The sequence below is a fragment of the Parasteatoda tepidariorum genome, chromosome 3 (genome assembly GCF_043381705.1).
Source record: "Parasteatoda tepidariorum isolate YZ-2023 chromosome 3, CAS_Ptep_4.0, whole genome shotgun sequence".
NCBI classification, from domain to species: Eukaryota; Metazoa; Arthropoda; class Arachnida; order Araneae; family Theridiidae; genus Parasteatoda; species Parasteatoda tepidariorum.
The window spans coordinates 5609515-5624915 of NC_092206.1; the positions used below are offsets into that span (position 1 = coordinate 5609515).

Sequence of the window (15401 nt, forward strand, 5' to 3'; positions counted from 1 at the left end):
ATTATTCTACTGATTGTTTAGATGAGTGTATTTTTTATGTTAGATGTTCACGAAATAATGATTGTTTTTTAAGCATTTCCATAGCTTTTATAGAGTCAATATGATACCCTTGCAGCAAAAAAAAAAAAAANAAAAAAAAAAAAAAAAAAAAAAAAAAAAAAAAAAAAAAAAACCTCCTTTGCTTATATTTTTTTTCTTCAGATTTATGAAAAATAACTGTTTTTAAAACAAGTTAAATAAGAACAATACATATGATAAAATATATTTTTTGCTGCGTTCAGCTTATTAAATTAGGAATATTTTTCTTTTTACGTTTTTGAAATTAGTTACAGATTTCATCAATACATGGCAATTCAAATTGGAAAAACTGTGAAATATTTTGTCTGCTGCATATCAAATCCATTACAACTAAAATATTTGTAGGGGCGTTTGTTACTTTTACCAACAGACTGTGCACCATATTACAAATAGTGGCAATTTCGCAAACGTCTTGAATAAGTGATAGACAGATGATGTGTTAGAATCTCCTCGTCATCAAACTAACCGAAGAGGTTTCCGTGATTGCTCACACAAATGCGGGTTAGTTCTGCAGAAAATCTTCTACGAAGGCTAGTTTGTTCTGATGCTTGATTTATGAGTTCCCCCGCCTTCTGAGTTGAGTTCACAATTACAGGACTATGAAGTTGACCTTTGTTATTCTCAACCCAAAAAACGAACAGGTCGCAGATTATAAAATTCAGTAAAATAGTGCTCCCTCTAGTGAGTATTTTGTAACTGATTTTGAGACCATGGGAGAATAAATGAACTGGTTTTCTAGATTAAACGCAGATATTTCTATCATCTTCTTTAAATGAAAATATTTCTTTTTAAATAATTTTACAAATCGTTGGATATTTTCTGGGACAATATTAAATGATTCCTTAAGACTCTACCGTTTTCAGTAACTTAAATGAAAGTCCAGAGTTTTTTTCTTTTCTATTTTTAAGTTTGATATAAATTGGATTAAACATGAAACTAACTTTTTCTAATTTGAAATTCAGTTTCTTTTCCAACATTTACACTTTTTCTGAGGCATTCTCGGTAATATTGTATAACAAAAATTTATTTACTAACATTTTTTTTTCAATTATGACATAATAGATAGTCCATCCGCTTTTAGTATTTATTAATGTTGTTTTATGAAGTTTATTATATATATTTGAGACAAAAATGTAATACTCGGCCGAAAGTTTAGGAAATATAAAACTTCGCCCGTTATTTCATACTAGATTTTCTCGTACTTCTCCGATTTTCTTCTTTAAATAAATAGAAAAATTCAATTTTTTGAAATAATATCTCGTAAGTCTCTTGTAACATGTTTTTTTTCAATTCTGAAATAGCTTTGATGCATTAAAGGCTGATTGTATGAATTCTATATCCCGCAAAAATACAATCCAATTTGATAAATTGTTTTTCCCAAAATAAATGAAAACTACAATGTAGTATTTGAGGATAGTGTAATGGTGTAATATCTTATTTGATGTTCAAAAAAAATTTATGAATGGACACTTTATTTTAAGTTGATACCAAATTTACCATTCATTTGAACTCTAAAGTGTGTTATAGCACCAATAAAATGAAGTGTTTCCATCAAGCCTACGTACATTCACACCATTCATGAATCGTTTTCGCTTCCATACTCGCCAATTTTGGCGTATTTTAGATAGATTTAGTAAATTGTTTACATTCGAATACAAAGTGGTTTGAATTTGATGTTGTCTTGCTCTCTGCTATGCATCTACAAAACAGTCCCGTGTGAACTGATCGTAAAGACACGATTCCCAATAGAACACCGAAGTAAAGCTTCACTGGCTGCTGTAAGTAAGCGGGTAGGTGACCACTTTGATCAACCTGAGTAGGAGCCGAAGGTGCGTGGTATCGATCCTCGCTAAACTGTTATACAGTAAAGTGCCCGATTTCGCTTGCAGGTCATCGGGCTACCAGAGCAGAGGATCGAAATTGCGATGGTAAGTCTTCGGATCATCCTCAGGGATGCTTCTCAGACAGTCGCCAATAGACCATTGTGCAGCTCTAGTGCGACGTAAATAAAGAACCTACCTTCTACAAAAAAAAAAAGTTCGCCGTAACAAAATGTATGATGTTATTAGTTGCATAATAAGGATAACTCTGTTTTAATTTTTAAATATGAGTCAACTGCATGAAATAATTTTATTATGTGTAATTTCAATCCGTTTCTGTTCTGATAAAACCTGATTTATTTTAATAGTTTCTCTGCTGTATTTGATTTACAAATTAATTTTATTTTTAGAATTAATGTATGTAGACATCCTAAACTGACTGTGCTTACTTTTGATTGATTCGTGAATATCATCATGACTCTTTATGCAGATAACTTTTACGTGTATTATATCTAATACTGTTATTATAATCTTAATTGGTAAGGAATACCAATAATGGCTACAACAACTTTACATATAAAATAGTAATATTCATGGTCTCTCACGCAACCAGTACTTGTTATTTGATTACACCTTAAATTACCTCAGGTCCTTGACTACGCTACCATACCCTCCAACTTATGAGGATTTTGAAAATAATTCTTTCTAGTGGTAGCGAACCAAAGTAGAAATTTTTAAAGCAAATGGATCTCTCATAAATCTTTTATCAGAACTTAAGAATCTAGCCATATGGCCTGCACTTTTATAAGTAATAGTGGACAAGTTACGCTAAAATTATTTTTTTTTAAATATTAAGACATTAATTTTGCTACCGTCTGAAAAGAAGATTTCTGAAACTACGGAAATCCCGTAGCAGTTGGAGGGTATGCGCTACTATTGGTGTTATCCCGATGTTTTTTTTTTTTTTTTTNTTTTTTTTTTTTTTTTTTTTTTTTTTTTTTTTTTTTTTTTTTTTTTTGTTGAGATACCCTAAACATTTTTACGGTGTATGCTTTTAACAAATATTTAGAATTTGTATAACATTTTAAGAGCCAAAAGACAAACTTACAAGTAATACTAACAACACTGATATAAACAAGCCAATTTTACATAGAACTGGACAATAGTTATGCAATTCAAACTAATCGGAAATGAAAAAAATAAAAAAATTCAAAAATTATTTGTTATATTAATATCAACTAAAAGTTTCTCTAACATTTACAAAAAATTTTAAAGCACACACGTAAACTTTAAAGGCAAAATATTGAACATTTTGTTAGATTTTAAAACGCTTGCTTTTTCCTAGGAATTCTTTACCGTTTTGCTCGTGAAGATAAAAAGTTATTAATTTAGTATCGCATTTTAGTACACATAGAAGATAACATTGCATAGTAGATAATATTATGTTACTTGACTAAGTAATTGAAAAGCTTTAAGGACGGCAAAAGACATTTATTAGATGGACTGACTTGCAATTTTATATTTGAATTAATTTGATTAGAATGATTGAGGAATGCTTTTTGGTGAGGTTCCAAATCGTCTTTATATTCTCAAAAACGTTGAGTATATTTGAAAGATGAAAAAGATGAGTCTGCTCTTCTCATCAATAAACAGTTCCTTCTAAATAATAATTTCTAACTAATAGAAATGCCTTCTGAATGGTAAAATGAAAAAGTTAATTAAACTGATAACAACAATGAAACCGGTGCAACACTTTGTCAACTACGCATCTCTTTTTTATGGAAATCATTTAAGTTTTTTTTTCATACATGATGTGTGATGTTTACGTGAAAACATTTCTTACGACGTTATTTTTTTTCCTTTAGATTTTTGCACACTTTTTTTTCTGCTTTTGTTTCTTCTTTTTTTTAGTAACTAACTTTAAACCGATTATCAGTTTAACGATTTTTTTCCTAATGTATTTCTCCCAAAGAACTCTCCTCTCATATATTTCAAGGTATTTTATTTATTGTCATAAGTAAGGCCTGGATTTTGATGACATTTGCATTTTTTTGCATCTCTGGCATTTTTGGACATTTTTTGTCCTTTAGAGCATTTTTTGAGAGTTATAGGGCATTTTCTTTAAATTTTGGGGCGTATTTCGCATTTTAAAGCATTTTTTAANCGAAGAAAGTTTCTTTAAATTTGAATACGCATTTTTTGCAGTGTGTAATTTTGCATAAGATGCCTGATAAATAATTTTTTAGTAGAATCGCTTTTTAACGGAGCATTTTTTACAGGGTACGGGAAGCGAAAAAATCAATGAATCGGCAAGGCGTTATTAAATCAAAAACAAGGAAAAGGAATCGGAGAATATTTTTTTAAATAAATATCGAGCAATTTTTAAGCCAACATTTTATAATACAGCAACCCATTACAAAATTTGAGAACATTTACTTACTTTCGCATTGTTTTTCAAAATCTGTAGCGTCGTCGTCTCCAGCTTCAGCTCCAGATTTGAGCTCATGTAAACCATAGTCGGCTATTTTAACAACCCATCGACTGTCAACTAAGCAGTTGGTGGATTTGAGGTTGCCATGAGATCTGATTTGACTGTCATGTAGGTAGGTAATGCCCTATTTTTATCAAAAGTAAATAACAAATTGCTTTTCAAATTGTAATAGATCAAATTACTCTAATTTAACAATTTATACCAAAACTACGATCTGTGGATGAATAAATGGATGTATGAATGAGTCAAACCTGTAAACGGACTGCGACGCGTGTGTGGCTGAAGACATTATTGGCCATAGATGGCACCACAGAAAAACAAGAAACGCACCCTCGGCCTTAAACTCGCTTGTTTTATCCAGTAGGCTTGCTGATATTTGCAAGTTTTATTAGAAGAGCCGCGATGGCTCAGGGGATAGAGCGTTCGACTTCCAATGAGGTGAACCGGGTCCCGGTGATGGCTGGTCGATACGAATTCCGCAAACGGCTTGCACCGACCACAGTGCTGACGTGAAACATCCTCAGTGGTAGACGGATCATAGGTTAGAGTCCCCTTTCTCGTCGTCTTCCTCTCCATGTAATTCAAATACGGGTTCGTTTCATCAAAAAATCCTCCACGGAGGCAAATTTCTCCCAGTACTGGAACTGAACCAGGAGTTCAAGTATAAGCGGTAAAAGTCTTCTGGATTGGGTTCAAAATTATGAGACTACGGAGTTGAACATTAGTAGTTGTAACCCAAAAATTGGGTTGGCCGTTCGACGACGATTACATAAAAGTTTCATTAGAAACAACAACGTTTTAATTTAACAAAAATAAATATTTAACTGTGCCTTTTTTTTTACAATTGGTATATTCAAGCTTCGAGTTCAACTCAATCAATTTTCCAAATCCAGTTTCATTCATTTATTTAGTTTTTCTCACTAATTTATTTTATCATTCAATTTGAAAGCAATCTGTACTTTTCTTTAAATAAAAAAGAAACCTTACTGTAAGTCGAAAAGTAAACTCATTACTTTGTTTTATTTTTTAAATCGTAATTGAAACGAACAAGTAATAAAAGGAAATAAAAAAAAAATCTGTAACAATTGATAATTTTGTATACTTACTCTAATAATATCGCCAATCATAGAAGCGTTAAACATATTGTCTAGTTTTACATCTTCATTTTCCAAAATATCCTGCGAAGTGGAAGTAATATTTTTTTTTCAATTAAGTATTTTTATTATTATAAAAGGAAATTATTAAATCCACTAAAAAATACGTTTAGCTTTATATCATATTATTTTATGCAAGTAACCACCAATAAATAGTTTGTGGAAATGATTATAAGAACAAACTATGAATTAGCAAGGAGATATTAAATCATTCAAATGCAAACCAGGGAATTGGCGAATATTTTTTTAAATAAATAATAAACTTTGTAAACCAATACTTTGTGATATTGCAACCCATTATAAAATTTGTAATCTGCGAGCTTAATTATTATTATTATTTACAATAGTATTTAGTATGTTTTAGGTTGAAATTTTTATAAATTGGTTTAGTTATAGTTGTTTTAAACACTGGTACGATTATTTAATCGAACTATTTGTTTTTTATTTTTGTTATAGAAACTATTGTTTTAACATTTATACAATGGGTTTTGAAATTATTTGTATAAGAAATTATTATTATTTGCAATAGAAAAAATATGTTATTATTATTTTGTTGAGTTAAAAAATTTTATAAATTGGTTTAGCTATAGTTGTTTTAAATACTTGTATGATTATTTTATCAAACTACTTTTATTTTATTTTGTTATAGATACTATTGTTTTAAAATGATTAGTATAAGAAATTATTTTTATTTACAATAATAATATGTTATTATGCTGTTGAGTATAAATTGTTTTAGCTATAGTTGTTTGAAGCACTATTAAAATTATTTTCCCAAACTATTTTTTTTTACTTCGTTACAGAAACTATTGTTTTAACTTAAGTACAGTGGGTTGTGAAATTATGAATGTAAGAAATTATTAGTATCTTCAATAATAATATGTTATTGTTATGCTGTTAGATACAAATTGTTTTAAACACTGGTACGATTACTTTATCAAACTACTTTTTTTTTACTCTGTTATAAAACTATTGCTTTAACATTTATACAGTGGTTCGTGTTGTTGAATTTAAATTTTCCATATTGTTCTATCAATATTTTTTTAATGTTGGTAAGATTTTGTACTAATGTTAGTTACTTTCTGCTTCATTTTCTCAGATACTTTTGCTGTAGAAAAACTCTTTGTTATAGAACCGCGAGTAATCCCATTTTTCTTCCCTCTCCAGAGATTTGCGTATGTTGTGTCACTGTTAAAGTTATGATTTCCCTATAGGGGAACTACCTATATAATAACTGCGCAAAGGCAATGTGGGGCTATATAGTTTTACCATGTCTTTAGTATCGCTAAGTGTGCTTTATGTTCTTTGAATTGCACCTCGTAGTCAAACTATATATTTTATAATTTATATTTTAATAAATTTTATTTTACCGGTATTGCTCTTTTGATCTCAAATTCAACAAAAGAAAATTAATGTGAATTATGCAATGAAAATTATGTAATGAAAATTAATGCAATTATGTGAATATAAACTTTTTACATTGTTCTAGCAATACTTTTTTTAACACTGGCGTGACTTCGTGATCGAACTAATTTCTTTTATTTTTTTAGCAATTAATTGATTAGAAATTAATTGTTTAGCAATTATTTAGTATGGTGGTGAATTAATGCTATTTTATCGAAATATTTAAGACTAAAACTCCCATGAAATATAAAAATGGGCTTGCCTTTCTATTCTTCACTTTTGATACATATGTTACCGTGAATTTCCGAAACCAAGAGAATGTGGACTGTCACCGGTGAATGTCAACAATCACATAGTTGCTTTGCTGATTGTCAGAAATATTTGATATTAATTTATTGGTTGATATTATTATATTTATTCGATATTTTAATATCTTCTGAAGACAGACTAGCAGTAGCCCGACGACCTGCGCGCGAAGTCTGGCACTTTACCGTAGAACAGTTTAACAAGGATCGATACCGCGTTCCCTCGGTCCTTTCACAGGCTGATCAAAGTGGTCTTCCACTCACTTATTGACCGCAGCCAATGATGCTTGACTTTTGTGTTCTACTGTGAACCGCGTCTTTACGATTAGTCTACTGCGGTATAAAAGGAAAGTGGAAAATTCGCGTTAAGCTTAATATACACCATTTTACTAACTGTGTTAAATTTAGAATAATATATGTAAATCTAAGCTGTAAGAAAAGGTTTCTTAAAAAAATGAGTCAAAATATCTCGGAAACAAATAATAGTCGAATTTGAAAATCCCCTGTATTCGTTATTGAGTGTTGGAATTTGAAACCGCATATACTCATTTTAGAGCAATATGCATAGTCTCAAAAATATTGCGAAGTGTCGTTGGCTGCAGGCAGGATTCGAATCAAAGACCTTCAGTTTCGTTGTAGGATGCTCCAACCACCCTAGTTGTACACTCCAGTTCAGAAAAAGTCAGGAAACTTTATCTGGCAGATATGACACATAATGACATACATTTCATTCCCCTAAGAGTTTTTTTAAGATGTAGCGAAATAAACAAAATGTGAAATTAAAATTGTTGATCTTCTGACTGAGCTATTTGGGATCCTATTTTCCAAATTGCAATTATCTGTGCCATTGAAATTGTTATTATGTGTGTCAGTGAAGCAGCCACTGTTTAAATCTTCCTAACTCTCCCTGGATTGGGCTGTACAACTATGGTGGTTATCATTCCGGCAATCGACGATTATTTCTCTCGCACGTTTCTGCCTATGTATCTTTTTTAAGGCGAAAATTACTATCCCAAGTCAAAATTTCTGATGGTTTTCCATTGATGGACCAACATATAATTTTGATGAAAACGATCATGAGCAATTGTATTTTTATATGGTAACCAACATAAGTAACCATCATCCCAATGTAGGATTTCAGACTGATTTATGATGGTCCAACTTGAAAAAAAAAACCCAAATTGTTTTGATGGTATATTCCTGAGTACCAACAAGAATTCCCATTAAATCATTATGGAAATGTATACCATCATGAGCCATCACGGATTGTTGGTCCGTGAAAATCAAACTTATCTTGATGGTTAACCATCATAGTATTAGAGTATCATTTTGCATCATGGAATGATGGAACTTTGTTAGCATATTAAAAAACCATAAACATGTAATGGAAAATGTTGGATGACGGTGACCATCAAATGATGTTGGACCTTCATTAATCGTACTGAAACCAACATGAACCATCAAAATTATTTGTGACCATCAAGAATTTTGACTTGTGTTGTTGTTGTTGCTGGCCCACACGGTTAGCGGAGCTAAACCACGTCCATGACTCTAGAGACTCTGAGTAAGTCTGTAACAAAAAGTGGATCTGAAAAGAGGTCCACTTTAGAGATATTTAGGCATTGAAGTATAAGTTCAGGAGTAGCTTGTTGGTCGTTACACTTAGTGCAAACAGGGNTCTTAGAAATCCAATGTTGGAATGATCAGGAAGCACCATCATCCCAATGTAGGAATTCAAACTGATTTATGATGGTCCAACATGAAAAAAACCCCAAATTGTTTTGATGGTATATTCCTGAGTACCAACAAGAATTCCCATTAAATCATTATGGATATGTATAGTTGGATGTATACCATCATGAGCCATCACGGATTGTTAGTCCGTGAGAATGAAACTTATCTTGATGGTTAACCATCATAGTATTAAAGTATCATTTTGCATCATGGAATGATGGAAGTTTGTTGGCATATTAAAAAACCATAAACATGTAATGGAAAATGTTGGATGATGGTGACCATCCAATGATATTGGACCTTCATTAATCGTACTGAAACCAACATGAACCATCAAAATTGTTTGATGTGGCCATCAAGAATTTTGACTTGGGATATGCCGTTTCAATCTTGTATGTCACTATACTCAATAATGAATATTAAATTTCTTTAAATTCGACTATTATGTGTTTTGGACGCATTTTTGCACAATTTTGTGAGACTCTTGTTTTCAGTGTATATAGGTTGCACTGTAATGATCACCCTCAATATTTTAAAATGCTTGTAAAGCATAAAACTATGCATATCAGAAATCCAGAATTAATATTTGAATGAAACAGAATAAAAATATTTTCAAACTCTTTTCAACCATTATGGATGCCAATAATCTAAGTGGGATTTAAACCATTTAAGACTAGTTTTTAAGGAAGAAGTTCAAATGCATTTTCTTTTAAAAAGATAATGTTGTTGACAATCCCACTAAATAATTTGAAAAGTTTTTTATTATTTTATTCTTTAGTTTTTTAATAGTTTATCTATTATTATTAGTTTTTTATTCTCTGCTCACTTCGACCTTAATGATTAAATTTGATCTAAAAAGTAATAAATTTAATTTTGATCTTCAAGTCATACTTAATTGAATTAATTTTGATCTTCAAATAATATTTAATTTAATTAAGTTTGATCTTCAAATAATATTTAACTTAATTAATTTTGATCTTCAAATAATATTTAACTTAATTAATTTTGATCTTCAAATAATAAATTTAATTAATTTTGATCTTCAAATAACTATTAACCTTTAAATTTGATCTTCAAATAACTACTAACGTTAAATTTTGATCTTCAAATATGTCTTCAAATGTGTATAGTTTTGCTTTATGACTTGCCAATGTTCGAAAAATATACATTTTGTCATGCTATTACAAAACTATTTGCTTTTGTTTTTATTGGAATCATTAAATTTTTTTGTTGCTAAACCACAAATTATAATGATTGGTTTAAATTTGTTATCTTCTCTTAATATATGACTAGCTAAAATTTGTTTCTCAAATATTTTCAATATGCTCCTCAATATACATGATTTTACTTTGTTTCTTACTGTATTCTAAAAATGTATTTTGAAGGCTTCCATTTCTACAACCAGTGGAATGGTTTTTTTTCTCTTATTATGAAAAATGAATGAAATAAGAACTTATATTTTGCAATATATTGATCTTACCTTTAAGCTTCCTCTAGAGCAATATTCGGTCACAATGCAGATGACGGGGGGATCAATACAGGCTCCAATAAAAGGATTCAGGTTATCATGCCGCAGATCTCTCATCTACGGAAAGACGAGATGACTTACAAGTATTCAATCACAAAACTATGTTCAGGATTCACATAAAAATGAAAGCTTACAATTTCGATACAATGAATTGATGAAACGGTTGAAATACATTTGTCTTCTTTTCAAATACGCAATCAAAATATTTAGTCAGATTGATTTACAATTTATGTAAAATCAGAACCTAAAGAGTAGTTGAAATGTTCGGCTCTTAAGCTTTTATTGTAACTTGTATTGAACCATTATGAAAGTTTAATGAATATTTAAGTGAATATTCATTAAATGAATATTCAGAATATTCAGATTTAAGTGGATATTCATTTAAATTTATAAATTTAAACTTTCGTTATGCACAGATCAGAATTTAAAGGTAGTAAATCGCAATTTATATTAATAACATAATAAACAGAATAACAATGAAACTCAATTGAAGCATCTGAATTCAACTGTACTTTCATTAAAAGCAATTATATGAGTAACATATTATTTTGGGACTACATTAACACAGTTAATTTTCAGTAGCCAATTGATGCAAATTCCTCCTTTGTTTATAATGGATTAATTATTAAACAATAATTGATTATTAAAAATGCCGGTATTTGACAGGGTTCGTAGTTGTTCTGATTTTCCAGATAAACAATATTATGTCCTTATCTGCCCTGGATTATAGCGTTTTCTCCTCATATTCTTGATTTCTTTGTTTGTTTGTTTAGAACAGGGATGGGCAAACTTTTTTGGTCGAGTGCCAAAAATTGTTTAAAAATAATTGTTTGGCGGGCCAAGTAAAAACTTCAAAATTTAAATTTTTAAAAAACCCCAATATTTTAGTTTTAATTTAAGTATTTAGTGAGATGAATGAAATTTCGATTTCATTTTTATATGAGTAGTTCCTTATATGAGGTTCGAAGTGAGATGTGCTTACTTTAAGGAACGAGGCTAAATGCTTGTCTGTTAGTCTACTTCTAAAATGATTGTTTATATTTAAGATTATTTTATTTTATTTTTAATATTTTATTTTTATATTTAAGATTATTTAAGATATATTTAAGATTATTTAAGATATATTTAAGATTAAGCAAACATAGCACTGATTTCCTGAGCATGAAATATTAAGATTTTGGGTGCTAGCTTTTGGTAATGATTTGTAAAACTCAAACATTGGCATATTTAGAAACAACTGTATCAGATGATTGCTAGATCGTCCTCTCGTTGTAGCTTAAAATGCGCAGTCTGCCACACGTGAATCATAATTCACCTATATTCGATTCCATAAGTTTGCTCCTGGAGAAAGACAAACGCCAATCTACAGCTATTCTATAAAGAACTTCTGCTTTCAACATTTTACCAATTGAAGCTCTCTGTGCTATTTCCATCAATTTATTTGTAGAACAAAAATAGAGAAAGTAAAAAGGTCATCAGTACTTTGATAAAAAAAGAAAGAACATAAATAGCTTTAAAAAAGTCGACAAGAAAATAGATGCATATTTTTTATATTTATCCTGGATCGGCAAGTTAAAATTCTATCCGCGGGCCGGATAAAACCTTCCGACGGGCCACAGTTGGCCCGCGGACCGTAGTTTGCCCATCTCTGGTTTAGAACCTACAACTTCGATGAACACGTGATTTTTGAGGAATGATCTGCATTGTTTTTAAACTATTTTTGGCTAGAAAAGGAAATGCGAAAAACTAGACTAGTGAAATCTAGTACTTCAAGTAGTGAAAACCGGCACGTTTTCCGGATGAAAAGGAATTCAGCGTAGAACGAAACCTCTTCTTTATTTTCCCTCTTTTTTCTCAGCATTATTGATATTCTTATATTCATTCGATATTTTGATATCTCAGCATGTATTCGAAGAAACATCAGTGTTCGGAGTGCGGGTTAAATGCATACTAGGCAGTTGCACTTGATCTTAATAAAGCATTGATGTAAGGTATACCGGGCAAATGTATACCGTGCGCTTAACTAGACTTAGTATATAATCGGACAATTACTAAAGTAACTATGTGATTGTCAATAACCACCGATTTCGGTCATTTACAGTAACATACTCATCCAAACAAAATTCCTTATTTTATTAAATATGTAGATTATTTAATTCATAAAAATCACTAACAGTTTAAATTTATTGACCGTCCATTAATTCTCCTAATGTTCTCCCAATAACTAATTTCTCCTCGTTCAGATTTATAAGCATGTTTCAGTCTTTTGGTCATTTTTTCGAAAAGAAACTCAGCATTTATAATGGAGATATTTTTTTCTTAATATGATTTATCACTAATTAGAAATTAATGTTAAAGATAAACTTATTTTAACATTTTTGAGTAGTTTCTCTTGTCCAAGAGAACAAAATTGTAATGTTTTTATTACACAATCGAAAGTACTTTTAAGGTAACTGTTCAATTTCTTAGTTTTTTTTTCATTTGTTTTTATTTTGATGATCCAGATTACAATGTATTTAGTGGTACTAACTATTACGATTTATCCGTAAATATTACGATTTTGTTGTCAAGATTACGGTTTTATAATTGAGTAATAAACGGTAATAGAGGGTTCTGTGAATTTTCGTAATAATCTGTTAAAAATAAGTTTTTTCTCCTAATTAACTACCAAGAGTTATCGAATTTCGTTGTTTGCAGCAATTATTAAGAAAAAGTAACACTTATGGGTTAATTTTCTTTATTTAATAGTAATTTCACGTATAATATTTTAATATTATGCCTGTGTATAATTAAATCGTAAATACACCTTAAAACTGCGCTTATTTGAATTTTCTTAACGATATATGTTTTATTGTTATCTGTTAGCTAGTTTGGGAAGTATGCATCTCAGTGCATTAAGTTTTTATATCATTCGATTATTTCAGTCAACATTTATTCCTTAGTACAGTAAATTTTCAATATCTCAACTCGAAAGCCTTGTTTTGTCAAAAAAATATTTTCCCCTTGTCATTATATTATGTTATTTTGAATTCCTATACCGAAGAATCTCTTCTCAAAACTTTATGTCGAATTTTTTTTCGAAATATAAAGTGAATTTTTTCGGAAAATCACAATGTTAGTTTATTGTAAACCATTTTTTATTCTATTTAATGCATAATTTTTTTCTTATTGTTAAAAATAAAATTATGTTGTATTTATTCTTAAAGTCAACTATCATTACATACATATTTATTAGAAGTTATTCTTATGTTTCGTGGCTCTATTTTTCAGAGTAATATTTTAGAACATATTTAGTTCTGAACTTGTTATCTCAAGAATTCGTTTACTCGAAATTTTTTTAGCGTCCCTTCAACTTTAAGGTATCGAGAGTATAAATTTCATGAACATGACTTAGTTTTGATGTCATTTATTTTTGCTTGAAAATAACTATAATCGTTAGTTTTTTTTTTAAACTATTTCGATCTATGTATTAAGGAATCTGTTTTCAAAGTCAAATAGAATCAGGTTCTGAGCTTTTCGCCGAATGTAAGCAAAGTCACGCAGTTTAATTACAATCATTTCTGATTAATTTAATATAATCTTAATTTTTATTTGAAAATATTTATTGTTACCCATTTATTTTTCTTTTTGTATGTTGGGGAGAGTTAAAGAAATATGCTGCACAAAACGAAATTTTCAAATCAATGAATTGTACTAGTTTTTTTTTGCACATCGTTTCCTCGTTCTTAAAAATAATTTAGCAAATATCAGTTATTTAGTTTGAACCAAAAAATGTCCTGATTTTTTGTAAAGTGTCCTGATTTTTATTTTAAACTACCACAAACCTCATGTTTGAAGCGTAATGCCTCAGAGGATAGAGCATTCGCCTTCCAATGTGGTGAATCAGGTTCGACCATGGGAGATTTTCGTGGTTTTCCTCTCCAAGTAACGCAAATGCGAATGGGTTTCATCGAAAACTCCTCTGCGAAAGCAAATTTCTCTCAATACTTGATCCGAGAGTTCCCTTGTCTTCTGGATTGTGTTCAAAATGACAAGTCTACGGAGTTGAACGTTCGTAGTTGCCCCAAAAAACTGGTTCGGTTGTTCAACGACGGTTATAAAATAAAATTAGAAAAACCTGTGTTTGGGCAATGACGGAGCAAATAATGCTGGACGGATATGTGTTACAGGGTGGAGATTACAAAACATTCTACTCTGAGAAAAAAAAAAAGAGTGGTCAAAACTAACAGAATATAGTTAAATCCACCGTGTTTCTAGCTTTGTAGGAAAACCAAAAAGTTTGGTAATTTTCATCGAAGTGGTTTAGTAATAATTTTTTGTTAAATAAACAGTAAAATATGTTTTTATAATTTGTGATAAAATTTGATAAATGTGGAGATTTTAGTATAATTTCTTACAGCATGGCATAATAAATATTTATTCGGTTAAATTTACTTTGCAGTTTTGTATTTTTTATTAAATGTGTTGTACTAAGAACTATACATTCGAAAACAGAATTTCCGGTAAACTGTCACGACATAAACGGAAAAATTACCAAATTAATGGTTTTAATACCGTAAATTTTATATACCGAAATTATGTTTTATTTTTCACCAGAAATGTCATTACAGAAGGGTAATTTTGCAAGATTTTTTTCTCAGTCTACATGTTTAACTGTGATAAGATTATTAAAAGAGAAATAACTTTTAAACTAGATACAGTTGTTTCTACAGTGACGCCGTCACAGAATGAAGAGATTACAGTCAATTCGCCATAACTCGAAGTACGATAACTCGAATATTACTATAACTCGATTTTTTTATGAAGTCCCGACCCTTTTATCTTCAATTTCATGTTAATTATTCTCGATTACTCGAATTTTACTCCCTTTAACTCGATTTTTTTTTG

General features: G+C 30.0%; 1 protein-coding gene across 3 annotated transcripts in view; it reads right to left on the reverse strand.

The window, feature by feature from the left end:
* The window catches only part of LOC107452371 (guanylate cyclase 32E), a 182636-nt gene that overhangs the window by 46579 nt on the left and 120656 nt on the right, over positions 1–15401 (reverse strand). For all 3 annotated transcript variants that reach the window (XM_071178245.1, XM_043050036.2, XM_071178246.1), the window contains 3 exons: positions 10467–10571; positions 5496–5567; positions 4339–4513 (listed from right to left, as the gene is read on the reverse strand). In XM_071178245.1, coding sequence (XP_071034346.1) covers positions 4339–4513; positions 5496–5567; positions 10467–10571 — 352 coding nt within the window. The remainder of the gene's footprint in view (positions 1–4338; positions 4514–5495; positions 5568–10466; positions 10572–15401) is intronic.